This window comes from Pseudoliparis swirei, chromosome 19, assembly GCF_029220125.1.
Source record: "Pseudoliparis swirei isolate HS2019 ecotype Mariana Trench chromosome 19, NWPU_hadal_v1, whole genome shotgun sequence".
NCBI classification, from domain to species: domain Eukaryota; kingdom Metazoa; phylum Chordata; class Actinopteri; order Perciformes; family Liparidae; genus Pseudoliparis; species Pseudoliparis swirei.
The window spans coordinates 921,181-936,042 of record NC_079406.1 but is presented as its reverse complement, the minus strand read 5'-3'; the positions used below and the strand labels follow the sequence as shown (position 1 = coordinate 936,042).

At 50.6% G+C, this 14,862-nt stretch overlaps 1 protein-coding gene across 1 annotated transcript in view; it reads right to left on the bottom strand.

The window, feature by feature from the left end:
- Positions 1–14,862, bottom strand: part of unc5a (unc-5 netrin receptor A) — a 75,558-nt gene that overhangs the window by 47,055 nt on the left and 13,641 nt on the right. The window contains exon 2 of the mRNA XM_056438762.1: positions 2,641–2,784. Within this exon, the coding sequence (XP_056294737.1) occupies positions 2,641–2,784 (144 nt within the window). The remainder of the gene's footprint in view (positions 1–2,640; positions 2,785–14,862) is intronic.

Genomic DNA, 14,862 nt, shown 5'->3' with positions numbered 1-14,862 from the left:
AAACACAGCCAATGAGGAGATGTGTGAGCGATGGAGGGCTCTACATTGAACACTTCTGTCCGCACAACTTGGCTGGGTGATGTTTCCTCAGTTGAAGGTCACGCCGGGCCTCGCAGAGCATGTCGCACTCGAGTTGGCCCCCGAGCCAGGCAGGCAGCATGGTGCTGATGACCGGCCGGCCGCTCCAGAGATGCTCGTCTGCCGCCGGAGGGTCCGGCATCGAGCAACAAGCAATTGCACTCCCCCCCCCCCCCCCACACCACCCACTCTCCTCTCTCCAGCCTCCAGCTTCCATCTGCACGGAGCAGCCGACCACAACAGGACCAGAGCTCCTGGTAGCGCTGCCTGCATGGGGCCCCGGGGCCCCTCCGGCCTCTCGGTGCCCTCCGTGTGTTCGGGCCGCGCGGCGCCCAGCGACACCCGCCAACGCGTGGCTGACAAGTGGAAACAACGCAGGCCGCCGTGGGAGGAGAGCGGGCGGATGCTGGCCACTCGTGTTTGGACTCAGAGCGTCGTGGCGCTCGGGGCGGAGGCTGGCTTCCTGCAACAGATGTGGAGTCTCTCCCGACCAATCACACGCAGGGGCATGAGAAGACAGGCAGGAAGCTTCACCACATCTCATCTCATTCAAGTTGATTCAAAAAGACTGGAGGAGACGAGATGTGATAGTCCTGGAAGGCTTCGCCGTGTGTGTGTTTGTTTGTGTGTGTGTGTGAGTGTGTGTTTGTGTGTGTGTGTGTGTGTGTGTTTGTGTGTGTGCGTGTGTGTTTGTTTGTGTGTGTGTGCGTGTGTGTTTGTGTGTGTGTGTGTGTGTGTGTGTGTGTGTTTGTGTGTGTGTGTGTTTGTTTGTGTGTGTGTGTGTGCGTGTGTGTTTGTGTGTGTGTGTGTGTGTGCGCACCAACGCATTGCTATTGAAGCAGGCGTGCGTCTTTATCTCACGACTAACTGACTCTGCTGAGCTCTCAAACGAGGTTGCATCATGAATGTGTGTTTCCAAAACGTCTGGAGCTCTACAATAATACAATAATCTATATTTATGTGGGAATTAATAGGCAGAATGCTCTAAATACTCAGAATGTAAAACGTCTTCTCCTCATGAGGCGTTGCGGCAGCAGCGAGGGAGGAGCGGCTCCCCAGAGTTATGAATCAAATCTGTTTCTATTCCAGTTACTTTCAGGGGCATCGAGATGATATTCTGAACCCAGAGAGAAATATACTCATGAATAGTCAAATCTAGTGTTCCACTTGTTTCTGTGTTCTGCCTTCAAGATGCAGCCCCCCCCCCCCCCAACCAGAGCTGAGTATTTACTCCTCCCTCTAATCTCAGGAAGATGATTTAGCTAAACGGTGAAGTCAGTAATGCACAACGGCCTCTGGCTGGTAGTTAAATGAAAGTCTCCCTCCAACCCGAAGGGGAGTGATGCTCATCTCCTCCCATAGAGATAAGGTATCATAGAGATAAGGTATCACTATCATAGAGATAAGGTATCACTATCATAGAGATAAGGTATCATAGAGATAAGGTATCTCCTCCCATAGAGATAAGGTATCATAGAGATAAGGTATCACTATCATAGAGATAAGGTATCATAGAGATAAGGTATCATAGAGATAAGGTATCTCCTCCCATAGAGATAAGGTATCATAGAGATAAGGTATCTCCTCCCATAGAGATAAGGTATCATAGAGATAAGGTATCACTACCGTAGAGATAAGGTATCACTACCATAGAGATAAGGTATCACTACCGTAGAGATAAGGTATCACTACCATAGAGATAAGGTATCACTACCAAAGAGATAAGGTATCACCTCCCATAGAGATAAGGTATCACTACCATAGAGATAAGGTATCTCCTACCATAGAGATAAGGTATCACTACCATAGAGATAAGGTATCACTACCATAGAGATAAGGTATCACTACCATAGAGATAAGGTATCACCTACCATAGAGATAAGGTATCACCTACCATAGAGATAAGGTATCTCCTCCCATAGAGATAAGGTATCACTACCATAGAGATTAGGTATCACTACCATAGAGATAAGGTATCACCTACCATAGAGATAAGGTATCACCTACCATAGAGATAAGGTATCTCCTCCCATAGAGATAAGGTATCACTACCATAGAGATGAGGTATCACTACCATAGAGATAAGGTATCACTACCATAGAGATAAGGTATCACCTACCATAGAGATAAGGTATCTCCTCCCATAGAGATGAGGTATCACTACCATAGAGATAAGGTATCACTACCATAGAGATAAGGTATCACTACCATAGAGATAAGGTATCACCTACCATAGAGATAAGGTATCACTACCATAGAGATAAGGTATCACTACCATAGAGATAAGGTATCACTACCATAGAGATGAGGTATTACTACCATAGAGATAAGGTATCACCTACCATAGAGATAAGGTATCACTACCATAGAGATAAGGTATCACTACCATAGAGATGAGGTATCACTACCATAGAGATAAGGTATCACAGCGTGTAGGTAGCGTGTTGGAAGCGTGTAGGTAGCGTGTTGGAAGCGCGTAGGTAGCGTGTTGGAAGCGCGTAGGTAGCGCGTTGGAAGCGCGTAGGTAGCGTGTTGGAAGCGTGTGCGGTCACTTTTACTCACAGGCGATCCGGATGTAGGCCTTCTGGCTCTTCTGGGTCCCCGTGGTGCTCCAGGCGACGCACTGGCACCAGAACTCGTCCAGGCCGAAGATCTTCTCCACCTGCTGCCGCGTGATGTCGATGGTCACCTGCATGATGGGCAGCGCTGCAGAGCACAGGGTCCAGGGAGAGGACATGTCGTATGTAAACCAACAAAGAATCCCAAAGCAGACCGTTTATAACCCAAATGACTCAAATGGATGAGACACAAGAGTGTTGATCAAAATAATAAACATTTACATCTTTCCAGTGAAGTTGTTCACTTGCAGCATGACAGCGAATGACGGCTCAGATTTAGAGCGTCATTCCTTAAAAATGTAATTCTGTTTATTTTGCTGCTGTCCAAATTAGTAATTTGTGAGAATGGGCTCCACAAATAAAGTGAACCGAATGAGGCGTGAGGCGTAACAGACGCTCTCCTCAGTGACGCTCCTCTCGGGATCAGGAGTTCTCGATCTATGGAGCAGCTCCTCGGCGGCGTTGCTGGAAGTGATGAAACGTCTTTATGTCATGATCTGGAGTTTGTGTCTCGTTTTGTGTCTTGTTTTGAAGTCCTTGTGTCGTCTCTCTGTGATTGGCTGCCCTGGCCCTGATTGTTTCCTTCTGTGTGATTGCTGGCCCCGCCCTCATTGTGTTCACCTGTGTCTCGTTCCCCGTTGTCCAATCACCTCCGCCTGCCTGTGTATGTAAACCCTGTTCGTCTCATTCCCAGTGTGGCTTCGTACTGTTTGGTCTGCGTTTTTGTCGTTCCTGTCTGGTCTGGTCTGGTCTGTGATTTTTGGAAATAAATAATAGTTTGTGCAGTAATGTCGGCATTTGGGTCCTCTCTCGCTGCGACAACCCGGACTCATCATGACACTTTATTGCTTTTCAGGAAGTAGACAGCGCCGCCCTGAGCGGGAGAAGATTGGGACTGAATCCGTTGCTAAACCGTCAGACGGGGCCGTGCCGCTCGGTTTGGGTATTCCAGAAGCAATCCCTCATTTCATTTCCTGTGACCTTTGATGTGGCTTAAGTAATCCAGAGGTATGTTTTATATATTGAGCTGCGACCTTGATCCCTCCATGTGTCCTACTTTCACTTCTCTCTGATGAACAGATTGTCTCCCTCTCTTTCCACCTCGCTCTCTCTCTCCCTCTCATCTTCTCTCTGGAGGTCTTCCAGAGAGAGAGAGGTGTTGTACCTTTTATCTGAACTCAGAACACTTTACATTCACGCGGGACGCCATGTCGACGCCGCTGACATCGCCGTGTGCATTTGAATCTTCAGCCTTCATCTGCATAACAGCTCTTTGTGACACACACACTCACACTCTCACACACACACTCACACACACACTCACACACGCTCCCGGCTGAGGCTCGCTGAGTGGCTCCAATCAGGCCGACACACCGTTACAGGAAGCCTTGTGAGGAAAGAATTCATCAAGCCAAGAGGAGATGTAAACAAGTCAAGACAAACTGCATCAAGGGAGGAGGGAGGAGGAGGAGGAGGTGGCAGGAGGAGCTGCCAATGCAGTCCACGTGCCTCCCAGTCCATATGACTTCGAGCCCTGAAGCTCCTCCAGGAGCTCACGGCCCCGTGGGGCTCCTCCAGGAGCTCACGGCCCCGTGGGGCTCCTCCAGGAGCTCACGGCCCCGTGGGGCTCCTCCAGGAGCTCACGGCCCCGTGGGGCTCCTCCAGGAGCTCACGGCCCCGTGGGGCTCCTCCAGGAGCTCACGGCCCCGTGGGGCTCCTCCAGGAGCTCACGGCCCCGTGGGGCTCCTCCAGGAGCTCACGGCCCCGTGGGGCTCCTGGAGGTCTGAGGACCAACGTGTGTGTGTGTTCAAGAACGCAGCCAAAGAACAAGGTTTTAATAACAAGCTCCTCCTCCTCCATTCATCATCACCATCAGAGTCTAGATGACGCTCCTCTGACTCAGAGATGCTAAAGACTCTAAAACTAAAGACACATTTAAATGAAGCTTTTAATTTAACTTTATTACATCAACGTTCACTCAGAGGACCACTTAGTGATGAATGCAAACCCTCCTCCCCCTCCTCCTGCTTCTCCTCTTCCTCCTACTCATTTTCCTCTTTCTCCTCCTCTTCTTCCTCCTCCTGCTTCTCCTCTTCCTCCTACTCATTTTCCTCTTTCTCTTTCCCCCCTCCTCCTTTTCCACTTCTCCTCCTCTCCCTCTTCCTCCTCCTCCTCCCCCCCCCTCCTCCCTGCAGGTACAGATCAGGATGGAGATGTACAGAATGAACAACACAACCTGTGCTTCACGGAATCATGGCTTAGTGGCTCGATACCAGACTCTGCGCTCCAGCTCGCTGGCTTCCAGCTGTTCCGAGCGGACCGGGTCACGGAGCTCTCCGGAAAAAAAAAGGGTGGAGGAATCTGCTTTTACCTCAACAACGGCTGGTGCAACGACGTAACGGTGATTCTACAGCACTGTTCGCCGGACCTGGAATCTTTTATCATTCACTGCAAACCCTTCTACTCCCCACGTGAGTTCGCTTCATTCATCCTGGCGGAGTTTACATGCCGCGGGAACGTGCAAGAGGCACAGCGGACCCTCGCCGAACAGATACGGTGTGTGGGCGGACCTTCCCGGACTCTTTAGTTATTGTACTCGGGATTTTAACAAAGGAAACCTCAGCCACGAACTCCTAAATATAGACAGTTAATTAAATGCCCTACCAGAGAGAAGAGCATTCTGGACCACTGCTACACAACAATCAGCAGGGCCTATCACGCCGTCCCTCGAGCTGCACTGGGAAACTCTGACCACGTCATGGTTCATCTGATTCCTCATACAGGCAGAGACTAAAGCTCTGCAAACCTGTGGTGAGGAAGTTCAAGAAGTGGACCAGTGAGGCTCTGGAGGATCTACGGCGTGCTTGGACTGTACTGACTGGGATGTCTTCAGGACTGCTACCAACAGCCTGGATGAGTACACAGAGGCTGTAACTTCCTACATCAGCTTCTGTGAGGACAGCTGTATTCCATCCAGCTCCAGGGTGAGTTATAACAACGACAAACCCTGGTTCACAGCGGAGCTCAGGAAGCTAAGACTGCAGAAGGACCAGGCATTCAGGAGTGGGGACAAGGACCTGTACACAGAGTCCAAATACAGGTTTAGCAAGGCGGTGAGAGATGCTAAACGACTGTACTCTGAGAAACTGCAACAGCAGCTCTCAGCAAACGACTCTGCTTCTGTCTGGAGAGGGCTCAGGCAGATCACCAACTACAAGCCCAAATCACCCCACTCCATGAACAATGTGCTTCTGGCAGACGAGCTAAATGAGTTCTACTGCCGCTTTGAAAGACAATGGAGCAGTCCTGAGACCATCCCCCACAGCCCCATCAACAAGCCACAGACCATCAGCCCACCCTCCCCCAGCCCATCAGGGGCTCACACCTCTGGAGCACCCTCCATCAACTCAGCGACGCCCCTCGTCATCCTGGAGAGAGCCGTCAACAGGCTGTTTAAAAAGCAGAACCCCCGCAAAGCAGCGGGCCCGGACTCCGTCTCCCCCTCCACCCTGAAGCACTGTGCTGACCAGCTGTCTCCGGTGTTCACCGACATCTTCAACACCTCCCTGGAGACATGCCACGTTCCAGCCTGCTTCAAGGCCTCCACCATCATCCCCGTCCCCAAAAACCCAAGATCACAGGACTCAATGACTACAGGCCCGTCGCCCTGACCTCTGTGGTCATGAAGTCCTTTGAACGCTTGGTCCTGTCACACCTCAAGACCATCACCGACCCACTCCTGGACCCCCTGCAGTTCGCCTACAGAGCCAACAGGTCTGCAGACGACACAGTCAACATGGCCCTTCACTACATCCTCCAGCATCTGGACTCCCGAGGAACCTACGCCAGGATCCTGTTTGTGGACTTCAGCTCTGCTTTCAATTCAATCATCCGTCCCTGCTGCAGGACAAGCTCTCCCAGCTGCACGTGCCCGACTCCACCTGCAGGTGGATCACAGACTTCCTGACCGACAGGAAGCAGCACGTGAGGCTGGGGAAACACGTCTCAGGCTCCCGGACCACCAGCACGGGTTCCCCCCAAGGCTGTGTTCTCTCCCCTCTGCTGTTCTCCCTGTACACCAACAGCTGCACCTCCAGTCACCAGTCCGTCAAGCTCCTAAAGTTCGCGGATGACACCACCCTCATTGGACTCATCTCTGGTGGGGACGAGACCGCCTACAGGTGGGAGACTGACCACCTGGTGACCTGGTGCAGCCAGAACAACCTGGAGCTCAACGCTCTGAAGACAGTGGAGATGATTGTGGATTTCAGGAGGAATGCAGCCCCACCCGCCCCTCTCATCCTGTGTGACTCCCCCGTCGACGCTGTGGAGTCCTACCGCTTCCTGGGCTCCATCATCTCCCAGGACCTCAAGTGGGAGCTGAACATCGGCTCCATCACCAAGAAGGCCCAGCAGAGGATGTTCTTCCTGAGGCAGCTGAGGAAATTCAACCTGCCAGGGAAGATGATGGTACAGTTCTACACGGCCATCGTTGAGTCCATCATCTGCTCCTCCATCACCGTCTGGCACCCTGCAGCCACAGCCAAAGACAAGTGCAGGCTGCAGAGCATCATCCGCTCGGCCGAGAGGGTTATCGGCTGCAATCTGCCTTCCCTCCAGGTCCTGTTCACTTCCAGGTCACTGAAGCGGGCCAGAAAGATTGTCGCTGACCCCTCCCACCCTGGACACTCCCTGTTCGAGTCCCTCCCCTCGGGGAGGAGGCTGCGGTCCATCATGACTAAGTCCACCCGCCACAACAAAAGCTTTTTCCCGTCGGCAGTCGGGCTCATGAATGGACCCCGGGACTGACTGACTGTCACCCCCAGGACTACCACCTCTTCTTCCACCTTCCTCTCTCCTCCTTCTTCCCGCTCCTTCCTCTTCCTCCTCCTCCCTCTTCCTCCCTCCTCCTCCTTCTTCTTCCCTCCTCCACACACGTCACTTTAACATGCACTTTAACTAAAACACACCACTTGAAGCACACACCCAAACACTCTCACATTATTTGTTGTCTTTCCGTCGCGTTGATTGTTGTTTGTTTGTCATGTCCAAATGTTGCACCTTCCACCAAAAAAAATTCCTCGTTTGTTTGTGAAAACATTCTTTGGCAATAAACCTGATTCTGATTCTGAAGAGAGGCTCCTGAGTAGCAGTGTGACGCTCTGCATTCTGGGTAATTGCTGTTTATCTCTTCCTGTCTCATAATTACCTTCCTGTGTCTGACGCCTCCCAACAACACACCAACACCCCGAGAGTCACTTTCAATTTCACTCCAATTAATGAGGACCAAACAATCTCAACACACGGAGAACAAAACAGGACATATTATTATAAACATATATATTTATAAATATGTATATATTTATATGTATTTATATAAATATATATATACACTTATATTTATTTATACATATATATTTATTTACATATATTTATCAATACATATATATGTTTATGTGTTACAGCAAGTAATACTGATGTTGTTGTTTGCTCAATGCTCAACAAAACTTTATTAACATCGCTCATGATGACGGGAACATTCCTGAAGCTGATTCATATAACAATAAACGGACACCCGTCTGACTCGTATCATACAGATGTTAATAGTTCAGGTTCCTCCGAGGTGTGAAGAACTATAAGAGTAGTTACTAAACGATAATTAAACATGATGTCATCAGCAGCCTCCAGGTGGCGATCTTTATGAATGAACTCAGTTTTAAGGCTGATTATGAGATTGATTATGGAGTTTATTTTTTATTATACAACCCGACTGACATCATATTTCTGAGCTTTGGAACATTGCACACACACACACATGCACACACACACATTATTTACACTTGCTCCCTATTTAGTTGTTAAAAAAAACAGAAGCACTTGGTGAAAAAAAGGTAAAATAATGAGAGCACGTGTGTGTGTAGGATGAATCCCCCTTGAGCCAACGGGCTCACACACACGGGGTAAACATCGTTGCTCTCAATCCCGGCCAGTCGATATCGGCTCCTCTGAGCTCGACTTTATTTTGCTCTCTTGTTTTCGGAGGCGTGACCTCAATCCCGTGGAGGTCGTTTGCTTATCAGAGGCGAGGGCCGGACCCCGCCGGTCCTGAGTGTGTTCATTGTGTCCCAGGAAATTCAATTAGGCGGTGTCCCGTGTGTGTGCGCTCCATCAGCGGCTGAGGGGGATTAGCGCCTCCATCAGGGAGCGCTCCATTTCAAGGGAGCGCTCACAAAGGCGGAGGGGAGGCATCACAGCCCACAGCCGGCGGCCAATCAGAAGCTGCTCTAAGTGCTTCAGGTTGGCTCCGTGAGCTCCCGTTCAGACGACCCACAATGCACTCTGCCTCACACCATCACGTCGCCTCTCATCCACACGAGCTGTCAGAGAACAGCTGACGCTCGCTCAGACTCACGCTGAACCTCCGGGTCACGGAGACGAGGTCATCGCTCCATCACCAGGAGGAGCAGCGGGGGGGCATGACACCCTCAGGATGACGTGGCCTTCTGAGTGAAGCATGCCTCTATTAACCAGAGAGATGGAGCAGGAGGAGGGGCAAGAGGAGGAGGGGCAAGGTGGAGGAGGAGAAATGAGGATAAGGAGGAGGACGAGCAGACGGAGGAGGAGGAGGAGGAGGGGGAAGGAGGAGGATAAAGGAGGAGGAGAGGGATGAAGAGGAGGACAAGGAGGAGGGGGGAGGAGGAGGAGGAGGAAAAGGGGAGGAGGGGATGCAGCCAGGCCTCCATGCAGGAAGAGGAGGAGGAGGGTGTTGGGGGGCGGGGCCTCCGTCAGTCCTGGTCAAGGCTCCGCCTCCTGTTCCTTTCATGACGCTCTGGTCGAGGCTCTAACCGGCTGCCAGCGTCCAATCAGGGGGCTGCATCTGCTGACTCACAGGCTGCCAGCGTCCAATCAGGGGGCTGCATCTGCTGACTCACAGGCTGCCAGCATCCAATCAGTGAGCTGGATCCAGTCCAAGGAGAGCTGGGCGGAGCCTCCGTGGTTCTGGTTTTGAGCCTCAGAGCTGAACAACGAGAGTTCTGGACTTTAAAGCCACTTTGAAAAGTCATTTAAAATGTATCCTGTGTAAATGAATGAGCATGGTATTTATTACCCAGATGAACATGAATACAAACTCCACGTTGTTATTAATAATGTATTCATAAACACAGAGGAGCAAACAAAGAAACGTGATCTTTACAGCCGGCGAACAGCAGGTGAAACATCTCTATATGAATGAGGCGTGAAGACGAAGATGAAACACACCTGTGTGTTCATCTCCCAGTCATAGAGTTCAGCTCTCCTGAGATCTGATTGGACGAACAGAACCATCTCAATGTTCTTCCTCTCTGAGTGAAGCGGCGGCTACGACATATTGTTATTATTAATATAGATAAAAGCTCATTAGCATAATCAAGTGTTGACCTCATCATGTCTCTAAAACATGCTCCTCGTGCTCCACATGTCTCAGGGAGGAGCAGCATGTTGTGTCACTCTGTTGCTAGGCGACAGCAGCAGGGCTCTTTAACCCTTCACCCGCCTTCAAGTCGTCTTCATTAAGAGACAGAAAAATATTCTGTATCTTCCTCTCTTTTATAGTTCTATTCATTTTTTATACAAAACATAATTATGGAGCATTTATGTATCTAACATAGAGTTAATGACCCACAGAGGGAGAGAGAGGGAGGGAGGGAGAGAGAGAGAGAGAGGGGAGGGAGGGAGTGGGAGAGAGAGAGAGAGAGAGAGAGAGAGGGGGGAGGGGGAGGAGAGAGAGAGAGAGAGAGGGGGAGGGAGAGAGAGAGAGAGAGGGAGAGAGAGAGAGAGAGGGAGGGGAGGGGAGGGAGAGACGACCTTTAAGGGTTAACAGTCACTTTATTCAGACTGCACAGCAATAGTGAATAATGATGTACACATGCCCTGAGATAATGAGACACACACACATCTTCTATTGTGTGAGGTATTGATGTTGATACAGTTAATGGGCACTGAGACACACATCAGACTGAACTCACACGTACACACACAACACACACACAACACACACGTACACACACAACACACACGTACACACACATGAATCGATGATGCTCGGTGAACTAAATGTTTTCGGGTGTTTTCAACAGGTTTGGAACGTGATAATGAAAAGATGCATAAACTTTAAAATAGCTTCAGCGTCACTGAGGGCAGACTCAGACTAAAGACTCAATACTCAGACCAGGACTCAGACTAAAGACTCAGACTCAAGACTCACCCAGACTCACTCGGACTCAGCCTCCCTCTCCTCTTGCTCCTGATTGGTCGTCAGCCAGAACAGAAAACAGAAGAACTGATAACATCACACGGACATTAATTCAAAGCGATGGATTTTTCTATTTACATCGTCCTCCATAATGAGTTTGCCCAACCTTTCCTTAATAGCTGACACACACACACTCACACACTCACACACTCACACTCACACACACACACACACACAGGCTGGGCTTCACCCCAGTGCCCTGGTGTAATTACTCTGGTCCCATGTGACCTGATGGATGTTCTGTACGCCGTGGACAGGCAGCGGTGACGAGCAGAGCTCCTTTATCCCCCCCCCCCCCCCTCCCGTCCAATCAGAACGCAGGTGAAGCTCTGGTCATTAGCTCCGCTAACTCGCTCCTCTTCCCCTCGTCTGACACGGGGGTCAGAGCGAAGAAGGAGAGACGCTGCAGGTGAGTCAGCCTGCGACACACACACACACACACACATATGCACACGCACACGCACACACACACACACATATACACACACACGCACACGCACACATATACGCGCACACACACACACAGGCTCTGGAAGTCTCTCCACTTTTACAAAGATCTCCATTTGTAATAATAACTGCAGTGTGTGGCCTGTGACTCGTGACTCAACGATCACGTCTGTGGAGCACCAACTCTTCATCATCCTCTTCATCATCATCACTCCTCTGGATTATCTCAGACAGAAATCGTTGATACGCTCCAAAAAGAATCCCATAATCTCCCCTTTGACCTCAGTCACTCGTTAAGGAAGTGAATGAATGATGTGAGCGAGATGGGAAACCTGCAGAGCCTTGTGTGTGTGTGTGTATATGTGTGTGTGTGTGTGTGAGTCTTAGTCTTCTGGAAGGATCACGGCGGATCAGTGGAGGAAACTCAAGTTGAAAAAAATAACCTAAAACAAAATGTTATCGTGCAGAACATCCAGCGGTCAGACCTGAGAGCATGACCCACCTGGCCCAGAGCTCAGGTGCTGAGTCCAGAACCACAACGAGGAGCGGGAGGGCTTGAAGTGCTGCGGACTTTAAATATTCATCTCTTTGTTCAAATGTGACGCATTCATTATTTATACAGTAGATGTAAGACGGGCTTCATAAATAACCCCAAAAATGAGAATGTGGAGTAAAGAGCGGACCCCCAAGCTGGGTCTGGTACCAGAGGAGTTGGGTGTGCATTTTCTACCTGTGAGGCGAGACTACTGACTACTTGGATCCTGCTAAGTATCTTCTTTAAACTAGTTTTATCTGCTAAAGTTACTGTTGTATTTGTCGTTTAAAGCTGCTAGATTGTCCTGTTTTAAGGAGTTGTTTTGGTAGAGAGGTGTGTCCTGTGTTCCGACACCTGAATCTTCACTGATTGGACGAGCGATCATCACCTGGTTTCTATTGAGTGTCATTTGAATACCAAAAGCCAAGGGGCGGTGTCAACGCAGCTGGAGGTAATTGGCACTAACTTGGGCTCATAACCGGATCGGACGAAGACTCGGAGGACAAAGACATAGGAGTCTTCCGTTGGAGTCAAGACTCGGAGGACAAAGACATAGGAGTCTTCCGTTGGAGTCAAGACTCGGAGGACAAAGACATAGGAGTCTTCCGTTGGATTCGAGACTCGGAGGACAAAGACATAGGAGTCTTCCCTTGGAGTCAAGACTCGGAGGACAAAGACATAGGAGTCTTCCGTTTGAGTCAAGACTCGGAGGACAAAGACATAGGAGTCTTCCCTTGGAGTCAAGACTCGGAGGACAAAGACATAGGAGTCTTCCGTTGGAGTCAAGACTCGGAGGACAAAGACATAGGAGTCTTCCGTTGGAGTCAAGACTCGGAGGACAAAGACATAGGAGTCTTCCCTTGGAGTCAAGACTCGGAGGACAAAGACATAGGAGTCTTCCGTTGGAGTCAAGACTCGGAGGACAAAGACATAGGAGTCTTCCGTTGGAGTCTTCGGGGGTGGATGAGTCTTTTCCCCATTTTGTGAATATGTGTGTCTTTTCCATACCTGTGCGTATCTCTCCTCGTAGTTACTATAGGACTCGTTCATTCATGTACCGGAACCCCTCCTCTGTTATCCTTCCTACCCGTTCTACTCACACCCAGCACCTGGTCACAGGAGGCCTCTGGAACTGTCAGTCAGCCAACCGCACGGCCGGTTTCATCTCTGGCTTTGCCTTGGAGCAGTCGCTTGACTTCCTGGCTCTCACTGAGACCTGGATCACACCAGAGAACACATCTACCCCGGCTGCTCTCTCCTCTGCCTTCTCCTTTAGCCACACACCCAGACCCTCTGGTCGGGGTGGAGGTACAGGTTTACTCATCTCACCCACATGGTGTTTCTCTCCCTACCCGCTTCCACTCTTTATCCCACTGACTTTTGAGTTCCATGCTGTGATGGTTACTCATCCGGTTCAACTTCACATTGTTGTTCTCTACCGTCCCCCTGGTTCTTTGGGAGATTTCTTGGAAGAGCTAGACGTCCTCCTATCGAACTTCTCGGAACACGGCCCCCCGCTCATCCTTCTGGGCGACTTTAACATCCAGACAGAGAAGTCATGTGATCTCTGACTCTTACTGTCTTCCTTTAACCTCTCACTCAGTCCCTCCCCTCCCACTCACAAAGCCGGCAACCGCCTTGACTACATTTTCACTAGAAACTGCTCTACCTCTAACCTCACTGTAACTCCTCTCCATGTCTCTGACCACTTCTTCATCTCTTACTCTCTCTCGCTCTCTGGTACTGACAACCCACCCATATCTACAGATTCTGCACCTGTACGCCGCAACATTCACACCCTCTGTCCCTCCTCCCTGGCCTCCTCTGTCCTCCTCTCTGGCCTCCTCTGTCCCTCCTCTCTGGCCTCCTCTGTCCCTCCTCTCTGGCCTCCTCTGTCCCTCCTCCCTGGCCTCCTCTGTCCTCCTCTCTGGCCTCCTCTGTCCCTCCTCTCTGGCCTCCTCTGTCCCTCCTCCCTGGCCTCCTCTGTCCTCCTCTCTGGCCTCCCCTGGCCTCCTCTGTCCCTCCTCTCTGGCCTCCTCTGTCCCTGCTCCCTGGCCTCCTCTGTCCCTCCTCTCTGGCCTCCTCTGTCCCTCCTCTCTGGCCTCCTCCCTGGCCTCCTCCCTGTCCTCCTCTCTGGCCTCCTCTGTCCTATCTGCTCTCCCCTCAACTGACTGCGTCTCACTCATGCAGTCTAACTCTGCCACAGACACTCTCCTCTCTTCCCTGTCTTCATCTCTTGATTCTCTTTGTCCTTTTAAGACACGACCGGTTCGGTAATCCTCTCCTCTCCGTGGTTGTCGGACTCGGTGCGCGCCGAGAGAGCCACCCTGCGAGCGGCGGAAAGAAAATGGCGCAAATCGAATCAAGCAGAAGACCTGCTCTTCTATCAATCTCTCCTATCCTCTTTCTCTACCTCTATCTCTGCAGCCAAAAGCTCTTTCTACCTGACCAAAATTCAGTCTTCCTTCTCTAACCCCAAAAAACTCTTCTCTATCTTTTCCAACCTCCTTGATCTCCCCTGTCCCCCTCCTCCTTCCACCCTTTTGCCGAGCCACTTTGTCGACTACTTTACAAACAAGATAGACGACATCCGCTCCTCCTTTACAAATCCATCTTCTATCACCTCACCAACACTAACTTCTTCATCCCGCTCTCTTTCCTCTATCACCCCCCCGTCTCCCAATCAAGTTCTTAGCTTGGTGACCTCCGCTCGACCGACCACCTGCGCCCTTGACTCCCGTCCGTCTCCCATTCTCCAGGCTATTGCTCCTGACCTTCTGACCTTCCTCACCCATCTTATTAACAGCTCCCTCTCAACTGGCTGTTTCCCTAACTCTCTGAAGGAGGCGAGAGTCAACCCTCTCCTGAAGAAACCACCTCGACCCGTCTGG